The sequence below is a fragment of the Enoplosus armatus genome, chromosome 16 (assembly GCF_043641665.1).
Source record: "Enoplosus armatus isolate fEnoArm2 chromosome 16, fEnoArm2.hap1, whole genome shotgun sequence".
NCBI lineage: Eukaryota > Metazoa > Chordata > Actinopteri > Centrarchiformes > Enoplosidae > Enoplosus > Enoplosus armatus.
In genome coordinates this window covers 842,556-858,580 of record NC_092195.1, presented here as the reverse complement: position 1 = coordinate 858,580, position 16,025 = coordinate 842,556, and the positions used below count along the sequence as shown (strand labels likewise).

General features: G+C 45.1%; 2 protein-coding genes across 2 annotated transcripts; one reads left to right on the top strand and one right to left on the bottom strand.

Annotated features, from left to right (window-relative positions):
* Positions 1-634: 634 nt before the first annotated feature.
* Positions 635-8,674, top strand: tspan13b (tetraspanin 13b). Its single transcript, XM_070921439.1, has 6 exons — positions 635-745; positions 4,633-4,800; positions 5,528-5,608; positions 7,121-7,234; positions 7,378-7,488; positions 8,600-8,674. Exons 1-6 carry the CDS (start codon positions 683-685, stop codon positions 8,672-8,674), a joined length of 612 nt encoding a protein of 203 aa, XP_070777540.1. The 5' UTR covers positions 635-682.
* Positions 8,675-11,866: 3,192 nt separating this feature from the next.
* agr2 (anterior gradient 2) lies at positions 11,867-15,074 on the bottom strand. The gene is made up of 8 exons (XM_070921728.1): positions 15,030-15,074; positions 14,654-14,775; positions 14,493-14,556; positions 14,308-14,360; positions 14,016-14,092; positions 13,239-13,302; positions 12,299-12,382; positions 11,867-12,170 (listed from the first exon to the last, which is right to left on the bottom strand). Exons 2-8 carry the CDS (start codon positions 14,760-14,762, stop codon positions 12,121-12,123), a joined length of 501 nt encoding a protein of 166 aa, XP_070777829.1. The 5' UTR covers positions 14,763-14,775; positions 15,030-15,074; the 3' UTR covers positions 11,867-12,120.
* Between the last annotated feature and the right edge of the window lie 951 nt (positions 15,075-16,025).

Sequence of the window (16,025 nt, the reverse complement as noted above, 5' to 3'; positions counted from 1 at the left end):
CATACGCGGGCATCAAGGTAGAGCATTCAATGTAATTTTGTCTTCAAAATAAACGCACGGGGTTTCAGGTGACGAGAATTCATTTCGCGTTTAATATCATTGGTGGCAGAAAGCTGATTCTTGATAAGCATTTGTCGTCGAAACAATGAGATAATTGACTGTTTTTTTTTTTTGTTTGTTTTATGACAAGCCAAGAATCAGCTGATCCTAAATCCTGATACTGAATCCAGAGGGATTACTTTTCTCTGCGCAGCCTGTTTCAAACAGACATTGTCATCCCCGGGCTGAGGGATAAACCCCCCAAATCCCCCATAGTAAAATCCATCCATCCATTTACTCATTTACTTCTTTATTTGTGGTGGCCTGAAAGTATTCCAATTGAAATACACTAAGTGTAAAAACGACATGCATTTATTTTGAAGGCTCGGTGTGTGACTTCCGGCGTCATTGTTGGCCGGCGGCGGACGCATCCAGCTCCACTCCGTCAGGTTAGAAAACTGCTGCCGAGCGACCGTCTATTCCAGCGGTGTGTGAGTGTGGGGGGGGGCAAGCGAAATTTCTGCTCTCAACGGGGGGTGTTTTTTTTTTTTGTTTGTCCCGGATTTTATTTCTGGAGCCGAAATATTTATTGGAACACGTTGTGGTTTTTTTTTTTAAAGGATCTGTTTCTTTATTGAGCAAGATGGGCTGCGCTGGATTCACCTGCTCCAAACACTCCCTGTGCGCGCTCAACATCCTCTATGTAGTGAGTAGAACAGCGGGTATTTACCATATGGATGACTATGCTGCCGGATTATAGTATAACACAGTGTTTTGTCCATCATGTGACCGCGTGAATACAGTGTGGGGGAAACGTCCTGCTGTAAAACAACACACCTGACTGCTTAAATCAATTATTCACTGTGCCAGGATCAGATGTTCAATGCGTGCTCCATCAGAGGAAACACACCAGAAGTAAAACACGTTTTGCCTCTAAAGGAGGACACCTTTTGTTAATAACTGGTGATGTCACAATGATGTCATCCGTGTTCATCCTCAGATTGGGCGACTACAAATGAATCTTTTTTTCTTTCTTTTTTTCTAACAGGCAGTTTGATATCATTGTGATGAGGGCTGGGGGGTAGGGGGGCATCTCTTACAAGACGATGCGATACGTATCCAGATACATGATACGATTCAGGGACGATACGTTCTAACACAGAACTATTCGGTGCGATTCGGTGCAATCCGATACCGTTCTTAACATCTGTTTAATGTAGGCGTTCATTTTCCATTCTAAATGAAAATAAGCCAATTCTATAAAAGCAGCATAGTTTACCTTCAAATAGATACTGTATATTTCATGAAAGACGAGGGAACCCCCGAGTGTTTCTGCTGCTCAAACAGACTTGACAGCAAATGACGTAACACGCAACGTTCAAAATGCGGCTGAGCGTTAGCCGCCTGCGTGACACGTTTCCTCAAACAAGACTAATCAAAGAGGTGCGTCTACAAGGACAGTTACGTGTTACCTTCGTAACCACGACAACAACAGACGCATTCGGCTGAGAGTCGCCAGTTAACGGGGTCACCTGCTAAACCGAAACACCCGCGTAGGCGTCACCCTGCCGTGTCACCAGGTGAGTGCTGAGACGTGTCGTGCTGCCGCGGTAACTAATCGCTGTTCTACAGACCTTATAAATGGCCAGACTCTGGTCCAGTTGTCCTTACTCCTTATAAAATACAAATGTCTTCCAAACTTTGCATCTGATGGTGCGCTGTAAACTGTGTTGGGCACGTTTTTGTTTTGACCTCGCCAACGTTGACCTTTGACCTTTTCACGAGAGCGGAGACGCTGTGCAGAATTAGCATCAAAGCTTCAGTCGACCGATTTGTAACTTTTAGAATCGGGCCATCGACCGGTTCATGGTCCATTTAGATCCACCCAGGGGTCCGCGTATCGATGCAGTCGCATCTTTAACGTTGGACCCGGATTCCGATTCGTATGGTTGAATTGCTACACTCCTACTTGTGACCATCCCTTTTGAGTCTGTCTGCATGCAGAGAACAATACTAACTACAGATGTACACTTGCATGCTCATATGCACACTGACGGCGTTGTTGGTCTAAGTATAACTCCTGCTGTCCACCAGATTTCCATGTCTTATTTTTTTTTGATTATATAGCAGGTCTAGGGGCTGTATAAATACTGTATTCAGAAACTGTGCTTTTAAACGAGCCGTCAGGACTTCCCCGTAAGGTTGTGATGTCACAACTATACAGTCACCGCCCTCAGCCGCGCCCCCCAGCAGGTCATCTGCTCCAGGCACAGCACCACCCACCAAGTACAGGGACGCTCATCTGACCGCTCTGCTCAGGACTACTCTTCAGGTTTTTGGAGGTTGTGCAGTTTGTCTAAAATGGCTTGTTTCAGACAGAGGGGGGGGGGAGGGATTGAGGGACTGAGGGACTGAGGGGCTGCATGAAGGGCCAGGAGAAGATACATAAGGACTTTTTTGAACTGTGAATTATGCAAAGGTACTCTAGTGGAGTCCCAGAATAAAAATATAGAGCTGGAAATGAGCATAACATGGGACCTTTAATTGATTAATTGATCATTTGATTGGCGGCATGGTGGCGCAATGGTTAGCACTGTCGCACGGGAGGTAGAGCAGGGTAGAACGGGAGATCCCCGGCTCCGCCTGTCATGTCGAAGTGTCCTTGAGCAAGACACTGAACCCTAAGTTGCTCCCAACGGAGGCCGGCGCCTTACGTGGCATCTCAGGTCACCATCGGTGTGCGAATGTGTGGGTGAATGAGACTTAGCTGTAAAGCGCTTTGGGAACCGCGAAGGTTGAAAAACGCTGTATAAGTGAGATCAATTTAAGACTGCGGTTTTGCACAGGCAGTGGACCGTAATCTGCAGGGCCTTGTGTGAAAATGGTCTTCCTCCTACCGGAGAGAAAGAACCTTTTCAGTCAAAACAGGAAACTGCTCTTCATCCCCTCCCCCCATTGTATGTGGCATCCCCCAAGGTTACATTTTCGGGCCCCTTTTATTCTCCTTCCACATGCTTCCCCTTGGCTCTATCTTTGAGAAATATAATATCCTGTATCACCGTTATGCAGATGACACACAGTTCTACCTAGCAGTCACACCCGACAGCGCCTGCTCACTGGAGAACCTCGTTGACCGTCTAAACGACCTTGAATGCCTGATGTGGAGGAACATCCTGCAACTAGATGAAAACAAAACTGAAGTAATCACGTTTGAGCCCTCCTGGCTCTGTCACCAGCCTAAGCGATGCCCATGGGCCCCTGAAATCTGCACGATGTAGTTAAAAATCTTGCACACTTCATTGAATTTTAACAAACAGGCAAGGCAGTTGTGTTGTGAAGGGCAGCTTTTTATCAGCCAAAGAACCTTAGCCAAATAAAAGCTGCTCTTATCTCGTAAGGGCGTGGAAACAGTTATCCATGCTGTTATCACCTCTCGGCTTGATAACCAACCCTCCGTGAATGCGGTCGACCCATTCTGCCCTTTCTCGCCCCCAGATGGCTCCATACACAGCTGCTAGACGATGTTTCATTTTTATTTCTAGGACCACAATTCTACGTCCGTATCATGGTTTTCTTTTAATTTCACTATCATGCATACGTTTTAATAGTCCAAGCAGCCTGGCTTTATAATGAATAAATAAATAAAATAACACTTAAATTTAGTTGTCTTCTTCACAGAAATTAATGAAATGCATCTTTGTTATATTTTATATATATAAATATTCTTACACCCTTAAAACCAAGAGGGCTTGCCTTCTCTGTATTATTGTACTACGTTATGTATTTTTAGGTATTATTCCTTTCAACATGTATACCTATATTAAGGCAGATCCGAACTCATTCCTCTATTCATGAATTTGTGTATTTTAGGGAAAACATACACGTTATTGTCTGTGTTTATGATAGCAAATTTAAGTACATTTTGAGATAGTTGTACTTTGCTTAAGTATTTCTATTTTATGCGATTACATTCTACATTTGTCTGACAGCTAAAGTCACTAGTTACTTAGGAGAGTAGGATTTTACATACAAACAATATAATGCATTCGTTTGCTTTGCCATACATACATGCAATTATATAACATATAATGAGCACTTTTACATTGGATATTTGAAGTATACTTGACTCATAATGCTTCTGTGCTTTTAACTTCAATGCAATGTGTTTTGACATTGTGGTGATGCTATTTGTTTTTAGTGAAGGCTCTGAATGCGATTTCCACTCTGAATGATATTTAATGTTGTCACATTATTCAGTTCAATTCAATTTTATTTATATGGTAACAACAGTCATCTCATGACACTTTACACATAGAGCAGGTCTAGACCGACTCTTTATAATGTTATTACAGAGACCCAACAGTTCCCACAATAAGCGAGCACCATGGAGACAGTGGCAAGCGAAAAAAACTTCCTTTTAAGAGGCAGAAACCTCGAGCAGGACTAGGACTCTAGGTGGGGTGGGGTGGTCAATGTCCACACACCCGGCGTTATAAGACATCACAATAAAGCTGAAATCTGAAAATGATTGCGAGGATGACACATACATCACAAATCACAGCGAGAGTCCGTCCGCGTGATCTTGTCCTGCAGATGGTGAGCCTGCTGATGATCGGCATCGCAGCGTGGGGGAAGTGGTTCGGCCTGGTCTCCAGTTTCCAGGTGGTGGGGGGCATCATCGGCGTGGGCGTCTTCCTCTTCTTTGTGGCCCTGGCCGGCCTCATCGGGGCCATGAAGCATCACCAGGTCCTGCTCTTCTTCGTATCCTTCTCATTGTTCATACTATGGTAACATTAGCTGGTCCGAGCACACTCCAAGGAATAGGTGACACTTTCCAGCTTTCAGTCTTTATGCTAAGCTAGGCTAATCACCTCCTGAATCCAGCTCTGTACTTAAAGTACTTAAATTCTGGTGTTTTTAAACCCGGCCCCTATTTTCTTTTTACATATTCTGGGGTCTAAATGACTAATAGTTAGCAAAAGTTTTGGAATTGGTCCAGTAGATCGCCTCAGCAACCCAATCCTTGAAAAAGAGGTCCAGTAAAAGTGCTTGTTTTTGCCAGTGACGGACTCGGATTGTTATTCCAAGTGTCGGACTACATTATGGAAATGATCTCTACAGAGATAGAGGCCTAGCCTTTTGCTTGATAATGAATTTGCGCGTCCTGTTTACGACCCACACAAGCAGTTTTTTTTGTTGTTTTTTTCAACCGCAGTATGCTCTCTCCACCTCCAGTGTTTTGGAAAATCCATTTTCCATTCATGTATGCAGTAAGATCCACGGCGGCATCGAGTTTCAGCTGCAGTCGGCCGTGCAGAGACGGTGCAGGCGGCTCTATTTCCAGCCCTACAAACTGCAGATCTTATTCTGCTGATGCACGGGGTCCGCGCTTTACGTGCCGTGGTTTAGCGACACTGGCTGTAAGGGGGACTATGTGTACTGTGTGTATTGTGTGTATTCGTTGCTTTTCTTTGACGGTGAAGCTCAGTATATGATCATCCTGTCCATGGTGTTTATCGTGCAGTTCTCTGTTTCCAGTGCCTGTTTGGCCATCAACAGAGAGCAGCAGGTAAGATGAAAATCCTCAGTTTCCATTAAAGCACAAACAAACTTTAAACAGTGTTAAAAACAAGGACCGGCTCGTGTATAAATAATATGTTCTGTACCAGGAAAAAAGAAATACAGGAGTCTACACCATAGACTGGATGGACGACATTTTGTTTCCACTTCCTCAAGAATGAAGCCAAAATCTTGCCGTCTTGTGCTGGGGAGTGGAGCGCCCGTAGTCGAGGTCCCGCCCGTACACCCGGCCCGACCCAATCGCGAGCACGCCACAATCTCAGCTGTCAATCGTGACGTTTCACCCCCTTTTTTATAGCATCAAATAACTAATTACATCCAAATTTATCAGAAAATCTCACATTATTTGGCCACTAGGAACCTAAATAGTGGACTTATTACCTGCAGGAAGTTTGTGTAAAAGTAGCAATTTGAATAAAATTCTGAATAGATTACTTCCTGTGGATATTGCAATGTATCAGACGTGTAATTCTGGTTTTGTTCAGGTGGTCCTCAGTCACCGGTCACATGCAAAGGCCGCTGCAGGATGTATGCAAGCTTCAGCTTCACTGTTTGTCAGTGTTGGCCGCCCTGGACGGGATTTTTCCTTGGGAGCTGTTGAAATTGCATTCCGGGCCTTGCGGGAAATCGCGGCATTAGCTGGAACACAGACAAAAAAACTGACTGACATCTTCCCCTCTCAGGAAGAGGCTGTGCTGTGTGGTGTCTGTAATGAAGTGGAAGTGATTTGTGGTCACTGTTTACAGCTGTGCTGCATTCTGCAACTAATAAATAATAAGATCAGGCCTACTGTATATGAAATGACCAGGGCTGGAAAGACAAATAAAAGTACTGTTACTTCAAAGAGTTTTACTCAAGTACAAGTAAAATCACTAAAAATATATATATAGCCATAAAAACGGGGTGAAACGTCAGGATTGACAGCTGAGATTGACTGTGGTGTCGGGTTGATTGGCTCGGGCCGGGGCGTGTGGGCGGGACCTCGATAACGCTGCTCCTTACTTACTATCAATAAGCAGTCATTAGGAAGTTAGTGAGGGAAAACTCCTAGTTAATGGCCGAGTAGTTGTAGAATATCACGCAGAATAAGGCATTAATAAAGAGACTAATAAAGAGCCAATGAGCTACTAATATGCACGCTAATAAGCAACTAGTTCATGGTGAATATGTGCACCTCGACACAAAGTGTTACTGAATGTAGTGATATAAAAAAATACATGTGAAAGGCAGCTGTGAAGCAGACAGCTCTAGAAATGGGACTCAGCCCAATAGCTGCGGCACAGCTTTGCGCTTGACCGGTCTCCATAAAAGGTCCTGGGTGTGTGGGGGCCGAGGTACGCTTGATCAGAACCTAGCTATCGCGACCTCCTATATATATATATATATATATATGTATATACACACAAAAATATCTCATGATAACACATCAGGAGGCTGCAACTGATGCGGCCATTTACAATGAGCTGTAATGCTCCATGCCGCTCCTGTCCATGTGCCGCAGGATCACCTGCTGGAGGTGGGCTGGAACAACTCCCGGAGCACCCAGAGGGACGTGGAGAAGAGCCTCAACTGCTGTGGCTTCAAACAGGTGGACCCGGACCTCACCTGCGCCGCTGTGAGTGTGGATCCGAGCATTTTGAAGTGTGTTTAACCACGCTGATGGATTCCCATGGGTTTGTTGGGACCGCGCCGTTTTGAAGAATAGCAGTAAAATTAATAATGATAATAATAATTTTGACGCCAATCGTCTCCCCGCAGGCTTGTTTCCCCAACCACTCCTGTTTGCCCTGTGCGGATAAGATCCAGGAGCATGCCGGAGAGGCTCTCCGCTTCGTGGGAGGGATCGGACTCTTCTTCAGCTTCACCGAGGTGGGTTGTTAAGACTATGGTATTAGCATTAGCAGTGTTGGTAGTCGTAGTATTAGTGAGAGGAGCAGCTGTAATTGCAGTAATAATTAGCGAGGGGTCATAGCAGCAGCGGTGATGGGAGACATTGGTAGCCTTAGTAGCAGCAGAAGTATCTAGAAGTAGTAGTAGCGGGGGTTCGTGTGTTTACCCCCGCTCACTTGGTCCATATGGTCCACATGGTCCACGTGTCGAGGTGCCCTTGAGCAAGGCCCTGAACCCTGAAAGTTGCTCCCGATGGAGACCAGCACCTTGCGCGGCAGCTCGGTCGCCATCGGTGTGTGTGTGTGTGTGTGTGTGTGTGTGTGTGACCTGAGGTTGAAAAGCGCCATGTAAGTGAGGACCCAGTAGTAGCAGAGAAGCAGACGTATCAGTAGTAGCATCATAGTAGTAAGGGATTTTAAATTTTGACTGGACGCTCCTATTTTAACCGGCGCAGCTTTTTCTGGTCTTTGCGGCGCTGGTTCAGCGGATCAGGAAACACACAGAGCAACTGCATGCGCATTACGCCAGCCCACATGATGCTGCTCGGCCAATCAAATCGGTGCATTCCAGGCGAGAAATATTACAACATGTGAAACAGTTAACAAAGAAAAAAGGGAAACTCAAGCTGCTGCTACACTTTACTTTGTTTTTCTAAAATTAAGCTATTAAGCTATTTTATTTATTTTCTCAATTTTTATTTATACATATATTTAAATTTGACTTAATGAGAGAAGAACATTATACATATCTACAGTATTATATATCTGTATAGTTCAACGTGACAATAAATGTTTTTGAATTGTACTTTCTTTTTTTGATTTGACGGTCAGTTGTTGATGACATGCAGACGTCGCTACAGCTGCTAGGCTACTTCAATATATAATCACACTAAACCACAACGCAAGTTAGACATAATGTTCCGGACCTTTGCTTGAGGACATATCCTCTGACTGGACCTCCTGGAATTTTAGTTGAATACCCCCGGCCCGAGCTGGACAAAGCAGCTTCCTCCCGGTCGACTAGCGAACTGGTGAGATCCCTTGAACTATCACCAGTGTCTGACTGTGCCAGTGTGTCCCTCTTCCTCTAGATTCTGGGAGTGTGGCTCACGTATCGCTACAGGAACCAGAAGGACCCCCGAGCGAACCCCAGCGCTTTCCTGTGAGACGGCGCCAGCTTTCAGCTCCCTCCACCCCACACCCCCACCCCACACCCCCATCAGTGTTTCCACTGATTTGCCGCAGCGATGCTGTCATGACGTGACATGTTTGGGGGTTTTTTTTCCCGAGAGTTGGAAGTGTGTGTTCTGAAAACAGGCTGCTGTGTGTGTTTGTGTGTGTGTGATTGTGTGTGTGTGTGTGTGTGTGCGGTCTGCTGTGTATTCCAGAAGTATTTATGCAGCCTGCCTGATGTTGACCCTGAGCACTGTTTGTTTGTTTGTTTGTTTGTTTGTCTGTTTGTCTGTTTGTGGGTCCCACCCAACGCAATAATGTCAGCGCTCGTCTGCGTACCGACACGATATTGTGCAAGAAGGATATATGTTTGTAACCTCGGAGTGGTTTTTTTTGTTTTTGCTTATGTGAGAATGTGTGTGTGTGTGTGTGTGTGTGTGTGTGTGTGACTGGTTTGTCTTGCTCCTGGCTGCGTGCTGTGTGTCTTTGGCCTTTTGCATGACTCCTCTGCAAACATAAGCTACCGTATGAGAACTGAGCCTTTGTACTGTAAACCACAATAAAACCCTGATGGAAGGAACCCAAATCTGTGCCCTTTTGTTTTCTTCTTTTTTTGTTGTGGTTTCTTTTATTCTCGTTTCTTTTCGATTATGTCACAAATCAACCTGTTGTCATGAGATTTCCTAACACTGGATCTTAATTGTGGTCTGTATTTATATCAGGTTGATCCCGCTGATTACAGCAGTTTGCAGAGCTTTAGGGTCCCCCACTATGTGGAAAGAGAACACAGGGCGACAGATTATATTGAAATGAGATTAATATGTTATACACTGGAAGACAGGAATCCATGGAAAATATGTGTGTAAAGCAGGTATGTATGTTATGTGTGCATATGTGTATATGCGACATGAGTTAGTGGTTTCAGTAATGCAAGTTCCAGTTTTTGTGTTGTTGGTAATTGTAAAAAACTGTAAAGACCACAAAAGCCACAGAAACTATTAATATAATAATCTGATATCTCAGTGATGCGTTCACTTTCTGCTGTGTGTACTGACGTGCCTTTGAACAGTGATGCGTTCACTTACTGTTGCGTGTACTGACGTGCCTTTGAACAGTGATGCGTTCACTTACTGTTGCGTGTACTGACGTGCCTTATAACAGTGATGCGTTCACTTTCTGCTGTGTGTACTGACGTGCCTTTGAACAGTGATGCGTTCACTTACTGTTGCGTGTACTGACGTGCCTTATAACAGTGATGCGTTCACTTTCTGCTGTGTGTACTGAAGTGCATTTTAACAGTGATGCGTTCACTTACTGTTGTTTGTACTGAAGTGCCTTTTTACAGTGATGTGTTCACTTACTGATGTATGTACTGAGGTGCCGTTGAACAGTGATGCGTTCACTTACTGTAGTGTGTACTGACGTGCATTTAAACAGTGACACATTCTCTTACTGTTGTACAAACTGAAGTGCCTTTTAACACTGATGCGTTCACTTACTGTTGTGTGTACTGAGGTGCCGTTTAACAGTGATGCGTTCACTTACTGATTTCCACCTCTACAACTCCCTATTAATACATTAATGTCCTGAAAAGGGGTGTAAACTATTCTACATGTTACTTCACAGCTACATACAAAGAAGAGCTGACTTGACATTGGTTTCCCTCCCCTACTCCTCTCTCAGAGTAAAGTCTGGTCGAATGAATTTCTGCATTTGCCAGGTTTCTGCAGCCTCGCTTGATTCCCACAGGGAAGAGGATGTTGGTTGAGGCCCTGACCAACCAACTTGTGCCACGCTCTCGCTGCCTTGTGGTGCTCATTACACGGGACAATGGCGTCAGTTGAGCCTCAGTAACCCGGCAACAGGAAAAAGCTTTCAGTCCTGGCAGCATGGACCCGCCCATCCAGGATGTCAAACACACACACACACACACACAAAACACAGTACTGATCACACAACGTGCTCCGTCAACGGATTCCTCACCAACTCATTTGGAATGAAACTCATTTCCACTCCTTCACACAAGCTCCTGAAGACGTGTCGCTCCGTATAAACCTGATCATTGTGAATTGTTGCGGTTCGAAGAAGCTTGTGACAATTCCTTCTTGCCAAGCATCCACCGAGCTGATCATATCACCGATGAACAAGAAACGTATTGTCACTGCTGTTTGGCACACTTCCCAGAAAGCATTGCATTTGGGCAAACCGAGCCGCAGGGGCCTTTGTGTGCCCTCGGTGAGGTCTGTCAGGTTTGCCTTCTGCTACTTCCTCCTGCAGTAAGAGGTGAGCACACCGCACCCCAAGGAAGTCAACCAATGGTAAATCACACTTTTCTACAATGGCGTATCGGGGCCAGGCGCATTATTCATTTAGTATTTTGAGGATAAGGTCTAAATGTCGAGAATAAAGTGGATTTTACAGTGTTAGCGCCAGGCAGAAGAAAAAAATAAATCATGAATAAATAATACATTTTCATTCAAATTCAAATCAATACTAGCATTCGCATGAACATAGAATGCACTTATAGCTTGATTCAATGACATTTGCAACCTCAGACGGGACCGCAACAACACGTGGAGCTGGCTTAAGGTTAGAGCTTCCTGGACTATTGAATTACATATTAAATATTAACTTCGGTCTACCACATTTGGGCGAGACTGCCTCTCAGTTAAGGCAGCCGGGATGGGGAATTCTTTACCACTGAGTATCAGAGAGTGCAGCACTTTTAAAACATTTTCGATGTAGTTCGACAACACGGTTGAACTTGTTTAAAACACAGGGATATTGCGGATTTCATAAAAAAAAAAATCCGTCTGCATCTGTCTCTACATGATGATGGCAAAACAAATGCCCTAAAAAATTGTCCACCACAATTGTTTTAAAAGCATGTTAATCGTCAGCAACCCTCCAAACCTTCGGCTAATAGGTCAGGTAGGCTAACCAGCTAAGTGGCTGACAATCCTCGTGGGAGACCAATGTGCCCTGCAGGCCTTACTGAGGGAATGTAGTTCCCCGCGCTCTTCAACACCGAGCATTCCCTTTATTCAGTCCAGTCCTTTATTACTCTGATTAGCCAGTAGATACACGTAGTAGCATGAGTGCTTTCACATTAAAGTACCATCATCTTGTGGATTAGTATTATTCAGGTCTTCTTCTGAGGCAAATACAAAAGGTGGACTATCCAATTTGTACGTATGAACAGTTCCATATTTATTCAAAAGACAGTGTGGGTGTACAGCAAATAACAACAAAGGTAAGAATCAGGAGGGGGATTCAAGGGGAAAACATTTCAAATGAGGGCGAAGAAGAAGAAGAAGAAGAAGAAGAAGAAGAAGAAGGAGAAACTTTCCAGTGCTTGGTTTTCCGTGTGTAAACTGTGGCGACAATAAACTCCGGATGAGGGTCACAAGTCGAGCGCGTGTCTCTCGTCTCCCAGCGCTCACAGCTCAGACTTCAGGAGCTTCTTAGCCGACTGCATGTTGTTCTTCACTGAGGGGGGAGGGGAGGGGAGGACATTTACATTTAATTAATCAGTCTGTGTTTGGCTGACACAAACAGACAGGAGGATATAGTCGTGGGAACCCCCGAGGAGTGCGTTTAGCCGTGGCGGCACTTACAGATTTTGATGTCGCTCGGTTCGTAGGCATACATGCGGTTGGAGTAGCGGCCTGTGATGTCGGCCCTCACCGTCATCGAGGGGTCTGCGGAGACATGATAAACGGTAATGGGTGAGGAAGAGAACGGAATTCGAGATCGAGATGTTGCTTCACTTTTGGGGAGGTGTCATGCCGTCCATCTTTATATATATACAGTCTGTGGTCAAAAGCCATGTAGCTGCCTGAGTACTCACCATTAATCTGTAATAGCCACTTGTGGCCACAGTGGCCACTGTTCAGCAAAGGTTGGCATGGGGTTTTACATTTCAGTCCTTGTTTTATTAAATCATTTCATGTAGCCATGTACATACAATATGCATGTGTGATTGGCTAAATTTGCTAATGAAGTACCCTTACTAAGTACTAAACTGAAGTACAGATTTGAGGTTCTATTTCATACTACTTTACACTTCTAATCCATTGCAATTCAGAGAGAAAACAGGAAAACATTACCGACGCATTAATGCATCAGTAATAAGGAAACAATGTAAGTCATTATAAGTTCATTTTGTCAGTGACATTTTCAAAGCGGGACTTGATATTGCAGTATTGCCACCTTTATTTTGAAGTCACCTGGATACTACAATTGGCCAAGGCGTCTTACAGCCAACATCACGGCTTTATTGAATTATTGAAGGTGATTCATCGCTAGCATAGCATAAAAGTCCGGCCTCGGTATGAAAGGGAGTACATATCTAAACTGATAGTGTCGTTGGAAAGGGGAGAAAAAAAGAAGAACAAAAAAAAGCTCAACGGTTAAAATGACATCCACTTGCAGCTAAGATGCTCTGTGTGAAAACTTCCACCCTCATGACAGGAAACACCGTGCTACGTTAAAGGTAAGTCATCTGCTCTGTGAAAGGGTTACAGGAGAAGTTGTGTCACAAGCTGCAGCTCTTACCGACAAAAATGATCCTGGGGACGTACTGTCCGTCAGGAGAGAGGTGTTTGTCCGTGGTCTCATACTGGAGGGGAGAAGAAAATGACACTTATCAACATCTCTCTAAAACACCTGTTCTCCGGGTCGTGGCGTCCCACACGGACGACAGACAGGCGACGTAACATGACATCCTGCGCACCAATCACAGTTTCGCAACATTTGAATGACAGCGTGTGATGACAGTTGAAGTCTTGGGCAAACAATAGAGTTGCTGCAGGGGGGGGGGGGGCGTATTTTTGTGGGCAAACCCCGGAAGTTAGCATCTCCCTGATTCACCTCGACAAAAAGCCAATGGGATTGTTCCGTGGGATTTTTGGATCATTGCAGAAAATAAGCTCTGTGGCAAAAACAAAAAGTTTATGATTCTTACATGTTTTGTTCAGCGAGATGGTCTTTACTCATGAACTCCACTTTTAGGATTTTTGAAGCGTAAATGGGTTAGGGTTAGGGTTAGCACTTTGACGTCACCACCGCAAAGCTTCACTTTTAAGAGACTATAGATAGATATAGATATATAGACAGATAGATACAGAGTATAAACCAGTGAGTAGATGACTTTCCGTGTTCGGCATGAAGACGTTTAATGTCCCCGACAACCTCTGCAGTCTCATTTAGCCGCTTGTTAGCAACCGCGTAAAAAAGCTTCAAAATTCACGAGTGGGGGGTATCGACTGCCGCGGTTTTGCGTCGTGGAACAAAGCGTGAAAATCTCTTCAGCCTGCGTGTCCCATAACTTACCATTAGATTGAGGACGATGAATTCCTCGTCCAGAAGCTTCTGCATGTCGTTGTCCTCAGAGACGACCTTCTTCAGTGCTGCGGGAGGAGAAACGGGAGGTTTTTTTAACTCTACAACCCCCGGTCCAAGCGTTTGTTTGTCAGCACATGAGCCCGTCGCAGAGTACGCAACACCAGGACGTGTGAGGCGACGTCACACATGAGCAAAGCAAAAATGGCTCTGAATTCTGCAGAGGAGTCAAACAGCAGCAGCTAGGGGTTTTTTTTGTGGTTCCGGGAGGAGTGAGACTTACACTGGCTGTGTGGGCAGTCCTCGAGGTGAAAGATGACCATCAGAGGCTTGTTTCTAAAAAAAATAAAAAAAATAAAAATAACACAAATTGGCTTCGCTTACATTCAATCATCCACTTCAGTGAACGTCAATGTCCGAATCGAACCAGCATTTTCATTTTGCCGGCGTTACGACTTGTTTCCTTACCTCGACCTGGACCAGTAGAGACCCTCCTCGTAAGTCTGAGCCCAGATCAGCTGATCACCCCAACCTGGACAGACAGTTAAAGGATCAATGACAGACTCTGCATTTATCACACTATGCTTCAGTCACACAGCCCTTTGAGGAGCAAACGATTGCACACAGACCTCTGGACAGAGTCTGAGGGATCCTCTTGCCGGTCTTCGGGATGTATTTCCCGAAGGCGGAGGACAGGGCCACCAGGACCAGGAGTGCCGACAACGCCGCTTTGATCATCTTTATAGGCTTACTGGAGCATGGGGAACAGACGGGGGGGGGGGGCAGAAAAGGAAGAAACTTCAAAAAACCATTTGGCTTTCAACCAGATCACCCGGCATTTATAAGTTATTTCTATGTTGTTAAAGGTTTTTTTTTGTTTTGTTTTTTACAAAATTACAGTATAGTTAGAACTAGAATCACAGACTTTTTGGGGACATATGCAGTAAAACTATTATGAACTTCCCCACAAGTAAAATGCAGCATACCAAGAGCATGGTATCTTACCTTTTTCTCCGACTGGTCAGACGAGAATGTGAGTGGACCGCAGCTCCAGGATCTGCTGTGACTCCACTCTCACCTGTCCCGTATTTAAACACCTGTTCCTGCTGCCGGGCCCCGCCCATTGCCCCCCCCCCACCTACGCACCTTCCCTGTGCCGGAATGCATGTGGAGAAGTTTGCCCTCCTGCCTCTCTCTGCCATAAATCCCTGGCCTGGGGACAAAACTTCTCTTCCATGTGCGAATAGTGACTTTTTTGCCTGCAAACCAAACTCCCATAGGGAAAATGGGTCATTTGAGGTTTCCTTGTGTATTGCCAGGATCTCCCGCCATTATGCATCAGCGCAGGTGGGAGGGGAGCAATGGGAACCAATTATAAACTAAGATTTTTGTTATTGTTTTCTTAAAAGTGTGTCATCTATATGCCGAAAGGAGCAGAAGACTGTGGTGTGTTACAATTACTATTACATGCAGCCCGCCATTCACGTGCGTCTACCAACAAGCAGCGCACTCTTAAATGAACAGTAATCTTAAAGGCGTTTGGCATTCACTGTGATAGAATGATTGATACTCAGTTTTTATTGTACATACAGTACAATAAGTATGTTGTATGATAAGGTGGCTCGGATCCAAGGACGAGTCAGCATACAACATCGAGGAGGAACGATCCGAGGCTGCGTGATGATTGGTCTCTCTGTGATTGGTTCGAGACACAAAAGGTGAAACGGAATGGGTCCACATGTGGACTCACCTTTACATCAGAGTGTTTTGGAACGTGTGTGTGTGTGTGTGTGTGTGTGTGTTTATCCTGTCCCCCGCGAGCTTTCTCTTGAAAGCATCTCAACAGTGTCCCGTGTCCGGCAGCAGGGGGGGGGGGTGGAGGGGGGGGGGGGCTCTGCTGTGGCTCGCTATCAATGGAGAGCTTTGTTCGGTCTCTTCTTCCCGGTCCGCGCCTCCAGACTGACAACCGATCTGTCTCTCAGTGACTGGATCAGCCTGTAC